Source organism: Protomyctophum parallelum, assembly GCF_964188405.1.
Source record: "Protomyctophum parallelum genome assembly, chromosome: 5".
In the NCBI taxonomy this organism is placed as follows: domain Eukaryota; kingdom Metazoa; phylum Chordata; class Actinopteri; order Myctophiformes; family Myctophidae; genus Protomyctophum; species Protomyctophum parallelum.
Window position 1 is genome coordinate 19064324 of NC_139702.1, and position 18417 is coordinate 19082740.

General features: G+C 44.3%; 1 protein-coding gene across 3 annotated transcripts in view; it reads left to right on the forward strand.

Annotated features, from left to right (window-relative positions):
• fam193a (family with sequence similarity 193 member A) overlaps positions 1 to 18417 on the forward strand; it is a 47876-nt gene that overhangs the window by 24163 nt on the left and 5296 nt on the right. Inside the window, exons 10-20 of one of the 3 annotated variants that reach the window (XM_083765836.1) lie at positions 1048 to 1122; positions 4693 to 4805; positions 6358 to 6603; positions 8035 to 8182; positions 8953 to 9144; positions 9406 to 9735; positions 11980 to 12358; positions 12713 to 13009; positions 13867 to 14158; positions 16850 to 17036; positions 17762 to 18016. In XM_083765836.1, coding sequence (XP_083621962.1) covers positions 1048 to 1122; positions 4693 to 4805; positions 6358 to 6603; positions 8035 to 8182; positions 8953 to 9144; positions 9406 to 9735; positions 11980 to 12358; positions 12713 to 13009; positions 13867 to 14158; positions 16850 to 17036; positions 17762 to 18016 — 2514 coding nt within the window. The remainder of the gene's footprint in view (positions 1 to 1047; positions 1123 to 4692; positions 4806 to 6357; positions 6604 to 8034; positions 8183 to 8952; positions 9145 to 9405; positions 9736 to 11979; positions 12359 to 12712; positions 13010 to 13866; positions 14159 to 16849; positions 17037 to 17761; positions 18017 to 18417) is intronic. The other 2 variants (XM_083765837.1, XM_083765838.1) reach the window with 2 other exon arrangements.

The following is an 18417-nucleotide window of genomic DNA, read 5'->3' on the forward strand; positions in this document are numbered from 1 at the left end:
TGTTCAATAATGGACTGTACGCGCCCGTGTGAAGCTGAAATCATGCATTTCTATCGTAAAGGCGTGCTGGAGTGCTCCTCTTCCCAAACATAATTGTGGCAAATGTTATTGTGATTAACAATTGTATTGTAAATGCCACTTGAACCCCCAGCATCCCTATTCTGGGGGGAAACACTCGCAATCAATAGCAGATCTACAATCTCACAATGAGCTTGTAGATCTGCTATTTCTGGCGAATCGATTTGTGTAGAGTGAAATAAGAGCTTACCAAATGCAGCTCAACAAAAACTAATTCAAAAAAATTTTAATCTGCGATACGATTATTAAACGGGGACTACCCATAGATCCGAAGTGCACTGCTCCCGTGCTTGTGGTTAAGTTTAGGTTAGGGGAGATAGGGACAGTAATTTCGGAACAATGAAACTTCTGACTGAACCTTCTGACTAATGACACGGCACCGATAAACGATCCTCGCGATTATCGGCCCACTTCCCAGGTTCAGTGCTCTGTGTCCAGCTTCTATTGGCAGAGCGGGCTGAGTGCTTCAAGCAGAAAATAGAGAGGGGCACCGCTCATTTGATCCTCCTGGCTGTGTCTTGACAACCCGTTCATTTACAACCTGCCGTTGAATCGTTAACTTACCACAACCATGTTTACGTTATTTGTCTCAACCACTTAAAAACCAAGCATCCATATTGTGGGGAAAGCTTTCGCAGGAAAATAGCAGAACGACAAGCTCGCAACGTGTGATAACAGAAAATGGAAAATACACTAGTATAGAGCCCTGAGGGACTCTGGTCAACTATATAGGGTTTAAGACAAGTGGTTAATGGCGCAGATGGAGTAATCAGTGATGCATTGCGACGCATCATGGCCTGCCAAAATACATTTTAGTTGACAAAAATTTGACTAAAACAAAAATTTAACTGTGTTCAAATGTCTGACTAAAACTAAATCAGAATTTGCTGTAAATTAATTAACACTGCATGACACGCTTTCTGTGGACGATGGCCCCCTCATGGTCTTATTTTCTTCCCCCATTTACAGACTTTGAAAACCAAACAGCGAATGCTGAAAGAGGATTGGGAGTTCTTTAAGCAGAGGAGGTTTATAGAAGAGCAGGTAGTGTTTTCTGAAATACTTTCATATTGTTCCTCACAGTGGGATCTGGTCCCCAAGCAAAATTAGTAATGTTAATATGTCCATTAACCAGCATGTAGAGGCAAAAATAAATCTTTCACTAGTGCGCTGTAGCTCTGAGCGGGGAGGAGGGGTTTATCAGCCGCTCGCCTTTACGGAAGCCCATTTGGAACAAAACTCTGTGGTCACATCTCCTACATTATGAAAGACAAACAAACAACACAACTCTGTGGACACATCTCCTACATTATGAAAGACAAACAAACAACACAACTCTGTGGACACATCTCCTACATTATGAAAGAAACAAACACAACTCTGTGGACACATCTCCTACATTATGAAAGACAAACAAACAACTCTGTGGACACATCTCCTACATTATGAAAGACAAACAAACACAACTCTGTGGACACATCTCCTACATTATGAAAGACAAACAAACACAACTCTGTGGACACATCTCCTACATTATGAAAGACAAACAAACAACTCTGTGGACACATCTCCTACATTATGAAAGACAAACAAACACAACTCTGTGGACACATCTCCTACATTATGAAAGACAAACAAACACAACTCTGTGGACACATCTCCTACATTATGAAAGACAAACAAACACAACTCTGTGGACACATCTCCTACATTATGAAAGACAAACAAACAACTCTGTGGACACATCTCCTACATTATGAAAGACAAACAAACAACACAACTCTGTGGACACATCTCCTACATTATGAAAGACAAACAAACACAACTCTGTAGACACATCTCCTACATTATGAAAGACAAACAAACAAACACAACTCTGTGGACACATCTCCTACATTATGAAAGACAAACAAACACAACTCTGTGGACACATCTCCTACATTATGAAAGACAAACAAACACAACTCTGTAGACACATCTCCTACATTATGAAAGACAAACAAACACAACTCTGTGGACACATCTCCTACATTATGAAAGACAAACAAACACAACTCTGTAGACACATCTCCTACATTATGAAAGACAAACAAACACAACTCTGTAGACACATCTCCTACATTATGAAAGACAAACAAACACAACTCTGTAGACACATATCCTACATTATGAAAGACAAACAAACACAACTCTGTGGACACATCTCCTACATTATGAAAGACAAACAAACAACACAACTCTGTGGACACATCTCCTACATTATGAAAGACAAACAAACACAACTCTGTGGACACATCTCCTACATTATGAAAGACAAACAAACACAACTCTGTAGACACATCTCCTACATTATGAAAGACAAACAAACAACTCTGTGGACACATCTCCTACATTATGAAAGACAAACAAACACAACTCTGTGGACACATCTCCTACAGTATGAAAGACAAACAAACACAACTCTGTAGACACATCTCCTACATTATAAAAGACAAACAAACACAACTCTGTAGACACATCTCCTACATTATGAAAGACAAACAAACAAACACAACTCTGTGGACACATCTCCTACATTATGAAAGACAAACAAACACAACTCTGTGGACACATCTCCTACATTATGAAAGACAAACAAACACAACTCTGTAGACACATCTCCTACATTATAAAAGACAAACAAACACAACTCTGTAGACACATCTCCTACATTATGAAAGACAAACAAACAAACACAACTCTGTGGACACATCTCCTACATTATGAAAGACAAACAAACACAACTCTGTGGACACATCTCCTACATTATGAAAGACAAACAAACACAACTCTGTGGACACATCTCCTACATTATGAAAGACAAACAAACACAACTCTGTGGACACATCTCCTACATTATGAAAGACAAACAAACACAACTCTGTGGACACATCTCCTACATTATGAAAGACAAACAAACAAACACAACTCTGTGGACACATCTCCTACATTATGAAAGACAAACAAACAAACACAACTCTGTAGACACATCTCCTACATTATGAAAGACAAACAAACACAACTCTGTAGACACATCTCCTACATTATGAAAGACAAACAAACACAACTCTGTGGACACATCTCCTACATTATGAAAGACAAACAAACACAACTCTGTGGACCCATCTCCTACATTATAAAAGACAAACAAACACAACTCTGTAGACACATCTCCTACATTATGAAAGACAAACAAACACAACTCTGTGGACACATCTCCTACATTATGAAAGACAAACAAACAAACACAACTCTGTAGACACATCTCCTACATTATGAAAGACAAACAAACAAACACAACTCTGTAGACACATCTCCTACATTATGAAAGACAAACAAACACAACTCTGTAGACACATCTCCTACATTATGAAAGACAAACAAACACAACTCTGTGGACACATCTCCTACATTATGAAAGACAAACAAACACAACTCTGTGGACACATCTCCTACATTATGAAAGGCAAACAAACACAACTCTGTAGACACATCTCCTACATTATGAAAGGCAAACAAACACAACTCTGTAGACACATCTCCTACATTATAAGAGACAAACAAACAAAAAAGAATAGTCGAGCGATCAAAATAAGCAATGGATTATTATATTATATATTTTCTTTGCCTCTACCACTGGTTAATGGATATACTGACATCAGAATTCGGTAAGAAAGTTCTCCTTTAACATAATGAGAGAATGCCAATAGGTTTCATCTCCCCACCACCCACAGGGGTACCCTGGCACAACATGAAACTTGACATGAAAGTGTTTTTACTGTAGTACAGTGGTTCTCAATTTCTTTTGGCTTCTGAATCTGTACTCCAGTTTCCGTGTTTTTGAATCAAAGTTCCTCCTTTACCCAACTACAACATTTTAAGAAGATATAACCATAGCTAGCATAGCGTTGTTGTTGGTCAGAAACCTCATTTTGGGCTTGTAGATCTGCTACTTTTGTTTTTGAATTTTAATCCTGAAAAGTTACAATTCGGGACATTTCGGTTTCCACCGATATGATGGTATGAATGAAAGATAGCTCACCTTTTGAAGAATATAACATTACAAATGCGGTTTGATGTCAATGTGTTCACAATAAGCCAGCATAATTGCAAATTAGTAGGCATATTGCTTTCTAGTCAATAACAGTTGTGCTACTACAGATCAGCAGGTTCACACAAAGTTGATCAATGTTACAGCTAAATTATTCTATTCAATATTCTACTTTCTCTCACGTAGACCCTTTAGTTCCTATAACCCTTTTTGGGCGGGAACCCCTTTTGGTGTTAGCATTATGTTATGCTTTAGCTATTGAAAAATAGCAGATCTACAAGCTCATAGCGCGCCACCGAGTGGCGCGCTACGAGCTTGTAGGTCTGCTATTTCTTTTTAATCGAAGAACGACTGACATAGAAACATAGCTTTTTCAGAAAACTGTCAGGATGTAGTAGACATTTTTAGAATCTGATCTCAGGTCAAAATGGGATAATATACCCCTGCATGTGAGGAACTCTGCTGTAGAAGATCTGATCTCAGTGTTAAGCTGACATGATGTATGCTTTTTCCTCTGTTTGTAGTTAACCAGCACTAAGAAGTCTATCCCCGGAGATAACAACTTCACAGAGACCATGAGGATGCTGTCCTCTCGACTCAGCGTTCCAGACTGTCCAAACTGCAACTACCGAAGGAGGTCAGTTTATAGGAATGATGGTTACTAGGGCACATATGCCAGGGCAGCAAGACCATGAAATGACAGTGATTTCAGGTCGCCAGAAATAATGAATTGAACCTAAGGTTTAAGAGATATTTGACATGGTATGAAATAAATACATTTAAAGGATGTTATTTTTCATAACAGTGGCCGTGAAGTTCCTGCCCTGGTACATGCTGTCTCCGTTGTACACACAAACCTGTCAGTACAATCTTCAATGTAGTTTTGTGATCTCTTTTACACGGAGCCATATTAGTGCTTGTTATAAGAAAGTCGTCTAGTTCAACATTCTCTTCCTTTTCTGGTATTTTGTAATCATCCATTACTAATGAGGCTTGCCTATTGTGTATTTTAAACTTGTTTTTGTGAGCCCATGTTCTGACATCGGGAACAATGTCGCAATTATGTGAACAACACAAGGAAATTATGAATTATTTTTATCAATGCTTATTCTTATGAATTATTATTTCTACAACTGTCGGTGAGTAAATAATGTTGACCAAAAAGGATACAGAATCTCAACAAAAGATACTGGTAGTATAAAAACTGTATTGACCGGAAAGAGGCAGAGGAGTGTGGGCAGTGCATCAAGGCCACTGTAGCTTCAGGCCATATGTTTATTTGAGGGGCAGAAGGCCCACGGCCTTCATAGCCTCTGTGAAATTCCTGCCCTCGATACAAGGACTGACGGCCAAGCTACACCAGGCAATTTTGCGCGCGTGCGTATGCGTTTACTGCGCGCGTACACTAGGACCAATATATGTCAATGATACCAGCTACACCAGACGCACGGATACCGCGGGCCATCCTACGCGTGCTCTAAAAATAGGATCGGTTCAATTTTTTTTACGTGCGTATGCCCCATACGCGCGTATCTATATATCCTCCCGGAAGGTCCCGCACAAATCTGCCGCACGCCACAGATCTGGTGTAGCCAGGGCATTTCGCACGCATACTTTGTGCGTGCAGTGCGCTTACGTCAAACGCACACATGCCCGGTGTAGCTCGGCCGTGAGGAGTGCTAGTAGGGAAGTGAGGCAGAGCATGATAAGGCCAGTTTTCAGGCTGTGTCAGACTATGGGGAGTGTGTCTGCAGGGAAGGGAGGGACAGAGACAGCGTCTGCTTAAAGTGTACACAGGTACTGCATGGTGTAAGGGCTGATCATGTCCTAAAGGTAAGGAGCTGCTATGCCCTGCATGTCTGCTTAAAGTGTACACAGGTACTGGTGTAAGGGCTGATCATGTCCTGAAGGTAAGGAGCTGCTATGCCCTGCATGTAGGCAGCAACCAGAATCTAGTGAAGCAAAGTAAAGAGGGCAGAGGTGAACATTCAGAGAGGGTGAAGACCAGACGCTCTGCGGGCATTCTGGATCAGTTGAAGGGGTTTAACTGTGCATGCCGGGAGACCAGTAAGGAGGGAGTTAGTTGTCAAGCGTTGACTGAGGCCTGGATAAGGAGCTGGGAGAGACTCCTTGGTGAGGAAGTCTGGGATTTAAAAAAAAAATCTCCCCCCCCCCACCCCACACTCCAGGTGCACCTGTGACGACTGCAGTCTCTCGCACATCCTGACGTGTGGCATCATGGACTCTCCCATCGCGGAGGACCTGCACATCAAGCTGCCCATGCAGGGGGAGGGGCCTCCCAGGGACTACCTGACAGAGGTGCATCCTCCCAGCCTGTCCTCTGGAAGCTCAGCCTCTGGCTCCAACTCCAGCTCCCCCATCACCATCCAACAACACCCCCGACTCATTCTGCCCGACGGAGACGTTAACAACTTGTAAGTACAGATTATGGCTGCAAATCGTCTGCCGGGTTGGAAACCTCACATGTCCAAAACGGTTACCTTTCAGGATTAAAATAATAATAATAACAGTAGCACAAATCTAGTTTCGAGCTTGTGGATCTGATACTTTGGTGCTTTAGTGTGAGGTTGTAGTTTGATCAAGTAGGCCGTTAATTTATTCTGCCCTAACAAAATATAGATTTTCTTAGTGATTATTCTGTTGGTAACCTTTTCGCATAATCAACATTAAATCAAGTATGTGTTTTTACATATTGTTTTAAATATTATATTATATTTTGTTATATTTAATTATTTATCTGCTAGCTGTTATCATAAATGAACAGCTATGCTGGATTCCGACTTATGGAGGTTTGAAAATCCTGCTTGTAACCGAGATCCGATTTAACGTCCCATAGCTGGTGGTGACTTTATATATATACAAAGAATACACATACACATACACACACACAAGCACGGACATAGCAAATAATGTCCCCTAGCGGTGGGGTACGTACTGTATATGTACAGACTTGACGGAACAATAATTAATGTTCAGTAAGGGATATTGCCAGTAATCAGAAATTGCATTTTCGTGTCAGGATATTTTATCCAATCAGAAGAGAGAACTTATTCAGGATAAACTGAAATTGGAAGTGATGACACAAAGATCTGAGCAGACTCGTGTAGATGCCTCTGTTACTCAACAAACACTATACAGCAGCAAGGATTGCTATCAGAATATAGAGCTTTAACGTTTTGAACCATAAAATATCACTTGCCCTGCCTAAATGATTTGGCTGGGGACTCTCTGGAACCCCCTCGCTGCCTAAATTATTTGGCTGGGGACCCTCTGGAACCCCCTCGCTAGGCTGGGGACCCTCTGGAACCCCCTCGCTAGGCTGGGGACCCTCTGGAACCCCCTCGCTAGGCTGGGGACCCTCTGGAACCCCCTCGCTAGGCTGGGGACCCTCTGGAACCCCCTCGCTAGGCTGGGGGCCCTCTGGAACCCCCTCGCTAGGCTGGGGGCCCTCTGGAACCCCCTGCCTAAATGATTTGGCTGGGGACCCTCTGGAACCCCCTCGCTAGGCTGGGGACCCTATGGAACCCCCTCGCTAGGCTGGGGACCCTCTGGAACCCCCTCGCTAGGAACCCCCTCGCTAGGCTGGGGACCCTCTGGAACCCCCTCACTAGGCTGGGGACCCTCTGGAACCCCCTCACTAGGCTGGGGACCCTCTGGAACCCCCTCGCTAGGCTGGGGACCCTCTGGAACCCCCTCACTAGGCTGGGGACCCTCTGGAACCCCCTCGCTAGGCTGGGGACCCTCTGGAACCCCCTCGCTAGGCTGGGGACCCTCTGGAACCCCCTCGCTTTGAGAACCACAGTACACAGTAGATGAATCTTTCTCCGTTTCTCTCTCTCTCTCAGTATTAGTGATGATGATGAAGTGCCTCCGCTGTCATCTAAGTTTGGGGACATGTATCCCATGGGTGGCTACGAAGACCCTGGCGTCGTCACGGCTACAGTCAACGGTCGGCACGCCAACCTGAACGGGGGAGGGCCACTAAAGGACGGGGTGAGTTTCTACTGGTCACACACCAAATGCCAGAGAGAATTGTGCCCCATCCGTCCTAGCCCACGATTACCAATGAAAATGTTATAATCAATTTTAAGAAGAAGAAATTATGTCTCTTTTAAATTAAATATTATTCTTCACTTATTCTTCTGTACAATCTAAAGCCAGAGTTATACTTGGTTGCACACTGGTGTGGTGTGTGATACGTTTTTGACTATTTTCAGTGTGCAACACCCGTGCACAGCCAAGTATACGTCAGGAATTTTACAGGAAGTGTAGAGATGCAACTATTGATTCTTTCCAAAGTAATTATTTTATTTTACATTATACATAATATACATTATTATATTTCAACTGAACGATTAGCCACTTAAGCCCTGTTTCATTCTTATTTGCACAACAGGATTTTCATGAATTAGCCAATCTACAAGGTCACAGCTCGTTGATTGTCTATTTCCACCATTCCACCATATTCTTGACTGCCACCTCATGTAGCAGCCAAGTCCATGGACCCCCTGTGATGTAAAAAAGCTAAAAAAATAAAAAAAGGTTCAGCTACAGTTCATCACAAGGTTTTGTGGTGCAGTCTCTACAGGGCATCATAACAGTGTTTTGTGGTACAGTCTTTAGTCTACAGGGCATCATAACAGTGTTTTGTGGTACAGTCTCTAGTCTACAGGGCATCATAACAGTGTTATGTGGTACAGTCTCTAGCCTACAGGGCATGTGGTACAGTCTCTACAGTGCATCATAAGGGTGTTTGTGTACAGTCTCTAGTCTACAGGGCATCATACCGGAGTTCTGTGGTACAGTCTCTACAGGGCATTAGCAGCAGTAGCAGTTCATCAGACGGTGATGAGGAGGAAGCTGACGCAGATAGTGGTGGAGATCCTCCGGCGCAGCTGGAGGAGCTACATTCACGAAACAATAACAGTCCTCCACCATCCTACCACCACCAACAGGTAACGGTAGGCTCAGGCTACGGGGCGCACACTCTTAACAAAAGAAAAAGTCGTATTTCCCCCTCGCACCTTTGTGTTTACGTAATGTTTGTGTTTACACACACCCTCAAAGCTGGACATAGGAGGTGCTAACGCCTCTCAAAAGTAGCAGATCAATATGCATTTGTGAGGCTCGTGGATCTGCTACTTTTGATACTTTTGTGTGACGCTGTAGTATGATCAAGTAATAATAAAAGTGGTTATTGTGTGTGTCGTCTTCAGGTGGAACAGGTGCAGCATGCGTGTGAATGTCATGTGTGCAACCAGGAGCCCAGCTCCGCCTCCCTGACCCCTCCCCCGGGTCGCCTCCACGGCGCCATCATCGCCGCTCCGCCTCCTCCCCCTCCCCCGCCCGCCATGGGACACCAGATCTTCGCGCCCCCCTCCCCGGACAGCTGCGGCGGAAAGACGCCCAACACCTCCCACCCGGCCCTGCACCTCTACCCGCACATCCACGGCCACATGCCCCTGCACAACCTGTCTCACCTCCCCAGACCCCTGCTGCACCCCACGCTCTACCCTCCCAGCCCCCCGCTCAGCGCACACAACAAGGTGAGACGGCTGCGCGCACACACATACACACACTCACACGCAGGAAGGTGGAACCGGGTCACCGTATGTCACCTGGGCACAGGGAGTTCCCAAACTCTTCCATGCCAAGGAACGACCCCCAAATAGCCATATCTTTTCCCTCCCAAAATGGCTTTAAAAAATAAATTTTGCTCATTTGTAGATGGGCTATTGTACGTATTTTAAAAAATATATATTTTTATGTTAACACCACGAACGCCCAGGTTTTTTAGGACCATTAAATCAGAGCGCCCAGAGTTTTGCATCAACGGAGTACATTTAGCGACTAACGCAACTAGCGATGGGCCGTCTAAAATATAATCTTTGATTAAAATTGGACGGATTGATTTAGAGTTATTCACGTTTTGAGATTTTTGATCTGATCCGCTAAAATGGGGGGGGAACATTTTAGATGACGTCCCAACCGGAAATGACATTGAATGTTGCCCAACAGCCCTGTGGAGCGATGCGATCGGTTTTGATATCATTAAATCTCCGTCCTTTTATTAATCTCAGTCCTGAGCGCTGGGCGCTACTATTTGTTAGAAGACGGAGAACTCAGTTTATGCCGCTCAGGGTGTTGGGAAGTTGGGTTGTAAGTGGTTAGATTGGCACAATAATCAAGTGAATCGAATTATATACACATATTTATATATAATTACTGTCCACTATACCATGATTTAAGAAACTCTTTATTTGAAAAAATTCAGGATAAGAACCCAGATTAGTTTTGGATGTCTGAATGTTTTATGTTAAATTGGTTGTTCAGTAATGAAGTTTTTGTTTTAGGAACATTCATACAGTAGAGATGGCATGGCAATTACGTTGGAAAAGGATGTATCCATAAGTAACTGTCTATGTATTTTGTGTACCGGTATATGTATCACGATGTGTACAATTTTGTGAGTGTCTTGTAAGCCTGGGCATTTTATGATGTAGGACACTTTAATAAAAACTCTATCTATCTATACATTATAAAAGTAAGCTCTATCTACTATACATTATACAAATAAGCAATTGGAATTTTGTCACACTATTCCAGCACTCATGCCAGGGTGGTACTTTTCTCCATTTTCCCCAATGGTACTGGAACAGAACGTGAGGTAGTTTGGGGTAGTTTTCTATCTGGGAAAGATGACACTTTCATTTCCTTGTCTTTGGGGAGATTTGCATTGTGTTCCAGGAAGCATGATTCAGTTTTGGTTTGATTAGGTTTCATGTGCTGTAACTGTGCTTCCCTGCCACTAGGGGTCGCCCTGTACCCAGTATAGAGTCCAATCAGTTAATTTCATATATCAACAAAGTTGAGGCTGTTTCATTTTTACCAATGAATATTGACAGACTTTTTGCATATTGGCATTATTGAAACCTTTTTTTAAACTTTGCTCTCCCACTGGAATTGTAAATGATTAAGACTAATGCATTATTACAATTCTGATTCGGAAAATTTGCAATTCTTCAACTATAGAAAAAGGTTCAAGGCTATTCAACTCTTTGAGTGTGTGAGACATGACGTGACCGTTTCAAAGGACCAATGAATGTCTATTTTTTTTATCACTTAAAAATGTATACATTTTTGAACAATGACAAAAGAAAGAAAAGACAACTACAGAAGAAAACGAACAGTACAAACAAACATGAAAAAACAAAAATAACCAAAAATAAAAAAATAAAATCGACGATGTTTGGAAAGTATGAAAAAAAATTGTCGGTTCCTTTATGTCAGATTCAAAACAGCAAGTCGATTTGAAGAATTGTGACAACCCAAATCACCGTAACCACTAGCAAACTTCATAACATAAATCCATGAACAGTCGATCTACAAGCCGACAATGTGTCATGGCGCGTTGTGAGCTTGTAGATGGGCTATTTTTGAACAATTCTAAAGGTAAAATAAATCGTGACACATCACCTGCATAATAAAAAAATAACAAAAATACGAAAATAAATATCAATAAATTAATTCAATTTACCTTATACCTTAGTTACGTCACCAATAATAGTGGTCCCATATTACCAACAGGCAGCCGATTTGCTCAGGCACATATGACTTAAATTCTCCATTCATTGTCGATGGCATTTAATGTTTGTGTTCAGACATAATCTACACTATAGCTGTTTATAGGAGGCTCTAGTGCCCCTCAAAGAAGTCAAATAATGACCCACATGTTGGCCAAAGCAATACATCGGTGGAACTCTAATCGCCTTGGCTCCTGTCCTCCTCAGCCTCTCCCTCCAACCCCGACGTCCAACCACTCTGCAGCCAAGCAGCCGGCCTTCAGCCCCTCTCTACCGGACCACGTCCACTCTGCAGCCAAGCAGCCGGCCTTCAGCCCCTCTCTACCGGACCACGTCCACTCTGCAGCCAAGCAGCCGGCCTTCAGCCCCTCTCTACCGGACCACGTCCACTCTGCAGCCAAGCAGCCGGCCTTCAGCCCCTCTCTACCGGACCACGTCTACCAGAACTGTTTCGGCGGGCCGACGGGCGGCTCTGGGGACTGGAACAACTCACTGCAGTGCCTCTCACTCAAGTTTGAGAACCTGTGTGACGCTGCTATGATGAAGAGCTGGAACCCTTCTGTGCTGCTGCCTGAGTCACTGCCTGGTGAGGGCTTAATGGATGTTTTTGTTTTGTTTGTTTGTTTGTATTAGTTTGTGCAACAGAAAACAATATGCATGTACATAATGTACATCTTGCTGGTGAGGTACAGTAACATTACATTGTATTCATAACATGAGAAAAGAAAGAAAATAGTGTATGTCGATATGTATTGTATGTCGTTTGGAAACTTAACTTTTCAGGATTCAAATTCCAAAACGGCAAAAGTAGCAGATCTACAAGCTCTCATTTCGAGCTTGTCCATCTGCTAAATCGATTATTTAATTGTAATGGATCATTTGTTATAGTCAATTAAATTGATTTGTTTTGATGAGCACCCCTTAAATTCTTTCCCACCAGGTGACATGCTGGGCCCGCCCCTCCCCGATGTGCCCCTCCCTCCCACCACGTCCATCGGCCCCCACGGGGGGGAGCACCCCTGCTCCCTCCCCACCCCTCTCACCCCTCCCTCCTCCGCCTCTTCCTCCTCCACCACCTCCTCCTCGCCGGAAGCCAAGGAGCAGAAGAAGAGCGGCGCCAAGAAGAAGTGTCTGTACAACTTCCAGGATGCCTTCATGGAGAGCAGTCGTGTGGTGATGGCCTCCACGTCCGCCTCCACCTCCTCCGTGTCCTGCACGCCTACCACTGTCCAGTCTAGTAAGAGCCCTCTTTCTAAAACACTGTCCAGTCTAGTAAGAGCCCTCCTTCTAAAACACTGTCCAGTCTAGTAAGAGCCCTCCTTCTAAAACACTGTCCAGTCTAGTAAGAGCCCTCCTTCTAAAACACTGTCCAGTCTAGTAAGAGCCCTCCTTCTAAAACACTGTCCAGTCTAGTAAGAGCCCTCCACCTAAAACACTGTCCAGTCTAGTAAGAGCCCTCCTTCTAAAACACTGTCCAGTCTAGTAAGAGCCCTCCTTCTAAAACACTGTCCAGTCTAGTAAGAGCCCTCCACCTAAAACACTGTCCAGTCTAGTAAGAGCCCTCCATCGAAAACACTGTCCAGTCTAGTAAGAGCCCTCCACTCTTTGGGAATCACTGGTTCCCATACTTTCACTCGCGGCCCGAAAGAGAAAATAGACGTTTGCCTGCGACCCAAAATTGTGAGAAATAGTGGGCTAAGCTGAGCTCACCAAGTCTAGACCACTAGGTTTAACCAAGGTATTGCCACGGAAACGGTTGCCACGGAAACTGTTGACAGCGTGACGTCACAGCATGACGCCACATAGCCTTTATATAGAGGCGACGCACACATTGGTATTAGTACATAATATTGTGAGCATACGAAGGAGGTGCCTGACTAAATCTCAGGCTCAAGCTGTACTGACCAGCTCCCTCCTAGCCATCTAAGATGACAGAGTCCCATAAGGCCATAGGGCTTCCTCAAATGGGAAACCTCAGTCTCTCTGACGGCAACCCTGCAATTATAGGAAGCCTCAGTTATACAAAGATTATTAAATACTCTCTCTGTCGTCAGTGTTCTCATCCACCGTTGCCTCGTTTCTCTGTCCTTCCAGATGACGTTTTTCACAGCCTAGGTAAAGAGGACCACCATCGGCAGTCCACGGTCCCGGGTGTCCCCAGGAACAGCCCCACAGGGCTGGCCTCCCTTCCCCCTCTCTCAGGCCCTGCGTTACCCCCAGCACCCGCCTCGCACCTCCCCACCATGGGATCCCCACAGCCCTTCCCAAAGATGGCCACCCCGGCCCCGGGTTTCATGGACTCCCACCAGGGTCTGTGCCTGCCCCCCGCGGAGCCCCCGGCCCCCTCGGCTGATGGTCCCGTCAGCGCCCCACCCAGTGTCTGCAGGTTGGTCTACTTAGTGTTAACAAAACAATGGCTTGGGAGTGGGACCCATTTTGGGGGTCACATACACGTTTTTATGGGTCGCGAGCAGTGTTGGTAAAAGTAACACATTACTGCAATTTCCGTATACCTTGGCAGACTTGGTGCTTGTAGTGTAATTTGGGTCTCCACCAAAGAGAGCTACAAGGCTTGTTATCCTGTAAAGGTGCTTGTAAATATTAGGGTTGGGTGAAGATACGAATACATTGTCAATCGCGAATATACGAATCCAATCGCCGAATATTTTTATTAGGCGATTTCTCTGGACGATTTAGCCCAATTAACCTGTAAAGTGTGAGCAACATGTGAATCAATTTGGCCCAGCAAAGTAGTAACAGCGGAGCGCCTCCTCCGTTATAATGTATGCTCCCACAGTCCCCGCACTCAGCAGCATCGGGCACCGGGGCACGGCACTTACGGCAGCCGCCAGCCAAAGTAAAGGCTGGGAGACTGGGAGGTGAGGGAGGCTGTAGCCTTCATGTTGTTTAAGCTCCGGAGTCCAGACCCATGCAGTTTAATAATATACAGTCACAACAGAATACACACTGCTGTCTCGTGTCTAATCACAATCCCAATGCCTCACCCGTGAAGTCGGGGGGGGGGGGGGGGGGGGGGGGGAAATAAAAAAACTGTCTACTAGTGTTAGTGTATAGGCTCGGGGATCATAATAGCGCTTAGCTTAGCGTTAGCTTAGCATGTAGCCCCTACTGGTGCTGCAACCCACTGATTGAACTTCATATCCGCCTGTAATCTAAGTTATTTTTATTGACAACGTGAACGAACACCGACACCAGCGCTGCAAAAATAGACAGATCTACAAGCTCTCAACGCATAGCGAACGGCACTGCAAAAACAGGCAGGACGCGATGCCTTGAGAGCTTGTAGATCAGCAGCAGCCCGGCCGCAGCAGCTTGTGGGCTCCGCTGCTCCGCGCTGAGCCTCCGACTGACCGGTGCGGGGAGGCAAGGGAGCAAGTTACCCTGGCTGCGCAGCTGCGCTGCAGAAACGGACTGATCTACAAGCTCTCAACACCTAGCGAACGGAGCTGCAAAAACAGGCAGGACGCTGCGCCTTGAGAGCTTGTAGATCTGGCTTTTTTGCGACCTGCAGTGAGCTGTTCTCACTTTACTTTTATGACACGAATACATCGTTAATCGGCGAATATTTGTCAGACGATGGGCGGAAAAAAATTGGCATATCGCCAAACCTTAGTAAATATTCATAGTTGTGGGTTGCCTTTGTTTCTGATGTGTATGTAGTTGCTTGTTTGGGCTAGCTTTCAAGAGTCTTTTTGAAAATAGCTGATGTAATGGGGCCGAAGTGGTGAAACCGGTCCCTTCTTCTGGGATTGTTTTCGTAGACCAGTTCGCTTGTGTCACCGTGTCAATCGAATATTTGAAGCCAAAACAGATTTGAGGAGCTAGGCTTAAATTAGGAAAAGATTCAGGTTGGGGTTAAGATTAGGCATTTAGAGGTTAAGTTTAGGTGTTGAAGTTAAAGTATGACGTATACTTGGTTGTGCGGCGATGTCACACGCTGTAATACAGCCGGTCTATTGCTCAATGTTGATGTAGTACAGGAATACAAACTGTTAATTTCATTGACTAAAACCATGACAGTTTTTTTTCGTTGACTACCTTTTTCACGAAAAAAGGTAGGTAGACAAAAACTAAATAAATACTAAGCTATGTTGACCAATACTAAATATATTGACAATTTTGTCAACAAAACAAAAATGCTAGGGATGGACTAGTGTAGAAGAGATAACTACACTACTCGGGTGTTGCACTCTGAAAATAGAAGATCTACAACCTCACAAGGTGTCACGCCATTTTCAGCATTCAACCAAGCGTAAAATCCGAACTTACGACGCCATCAAGGCCTGCCAAATTGCATTTTTGTTGACGAAATCAACTGTAGATTTAGTCGACTTCTTATGATATTTAGGCGACTAAAACAAAATTTCATTTTATTCCTAAAACTAATAACAAAATCAAAATTTGCTGTCAAAATTAACCGTTTCCGTCCATCCGACGTGTCCACACGTCATAGGGAATCCAATCGACGGATGCATTGGACGTGTGTACACGTCCTACCATGTCCTCAATGATATCAGGCGAGGGGAGAATATTCTGAATTTTTTCCTTAAAAAAATTAATAATAATGTTTGAGTCGGACTCTCGGCCACCGTACACTTCGCTCTACGGTCATATTAGCTTCCCGTTCACTAGCCTGTTAGCGCGTGAGAAAGAATGCCTCGTCTCTCCTAATCCAGGGTGCTCTCCTTGGTTTTGATCTGATGGATATACTAGCACTTCATTTCTGCTCCTCATCTGCCTCTCTTTCAAATTATGAACGCTTTTTGGATCATTGGGGGGTGTTCACAGTAAAAGCGGCCATGTCTTTCCGGCACCCCAGAGCTCCTATTTTGAAGGAATCCCGGCGCTGATTGTGTGTGTGTGTGTGTGTGTGTGTGTGTGTGTGTGTGTCAGCTGTACTGTATGTAACGATGCTTTGCCGTCCATGCACGTTGTAACTGGCTGCTCTCCCACTGTCAAACTGCACTGGCAGTGTTTATGTCCTTTGTACAAGGTATTCCTGTACTTCTCATTATGTGGAGATAAATAAACATTTCAAATGTGTTTGTGTGTGTAGTGACCCAGACTGCGAGGGCCACCGGTGCGACGGCAGCGGGGCGTACTCTCACCAGGCGTACGACGGAGAGGAGAGCCAGGACGAGGACAGCTGCTCGGAGCACAGCTCCTCCACATCCACCTCCACCAACCAGAAGGAAGGAAAGTACTGTGACTGCTGCTACTGCGAGTTCTTCGGACACGGCGGGGTGAGGACACACCATATCTTGTTTTTTGTTTGTTTCTTAGATTTGTGGTTCTAAGACCGCTGGTTCCCCAAACTGTAGCTTGACTCGAGAGAAATTTGATAGCAAATCTACAAGATCACAATGCGTTCAAAATGCGTTGCTGGCCTCATGGATTAAAGTTTTCATTCGCCACAACATTATTTCACTCATTTGGATTCTATTGAAGCCAGCATGGAAGCCTGTCACGCAGAATAGGTTAAGCTTACAATGAGTCTTTGAAGTGGCCAAAATAGCCATAGAGTTCAGAAAATGTGTGTCGCCACCAAAACCAAAATCATAACCGTACTGTACATATTGTGCTAATTGATTATGAAACAGAGTGCTAGTTTGTCGGTGCTCCTTTTCCCGCTGTTTCACAAATCTCAAGACAATTTTTCAGTCATGATATTTTATTTAGCTTTCATCCAGTGGTTCTCAACCAGGTTCTCAACCAGCTAAATTATCGAGTTGGTAACCTTATAGATCTTTACTAGTTCATTTGTTTTCATTTTACACTCATTCCAGGCTAACGACTTATTTAACGCCTCTTTAATGAAATCCCACACCAACGATGCCAACCGTGCCATTAACGTGTTATTTAGCCATTTATTTAATGATAAACCTATAAAGTTGGCTTACCGCTAATCTAGCGGCCTATACTTTTGAATGGTAAACTGACCCTCCATCCATCCCTCCATGTGTCTCAGCCCCCCGCAGCTCCCACCAGCCGTAACTATGCAGAGATGAGGGAGAAGCTGCGTCTACGGCTGACCAAGCGGAAGGAGGAGCAGCAGCCCAAGCGGGAGGAGCCCGCGGCGCTGCCGGAGAGAGACGTGACCGTCGGAGGAGGGGTGGAGGACCACCGGCGGGTGGAGGACCTGCTGCAGTTCATCAACAGCGCCGAAACCAAGCCCGCCTCCAGCTCCAAGGCTGCCAAACGGGCCAGGCACAAACAGAAGAAGGTGACAGTTTTTAAATTGCTTGATTCTTGATTTAGATATTCATTTTGCTGCCCCGCCCCCTTCCTATACAAACCCATTGTAGCTTCAAACTCCATTTTAACCATGTCTGATTCATTAAAATCACCCGTCCTTTTTTTATGTTGACTGATACTGCCCTCCTAATATGTGTTTTTTCATTTAAAAATTTGTGTCCTGGCCTACTCCTTATTCTTTTCCCAAAACATTATTAAAAATATATGAAAACAGTAAATGAAAAAACACGGCCCCCTCACATAGTTGGCGGATGAATATACTATCATGGTTAAAATGGAGTTAGAAGTTAACATGGGTTTGTACATGGACAGGATTATGACTATGACAATTATGCAAAAGATTATTGTAATTATCTCTATATTGCGATC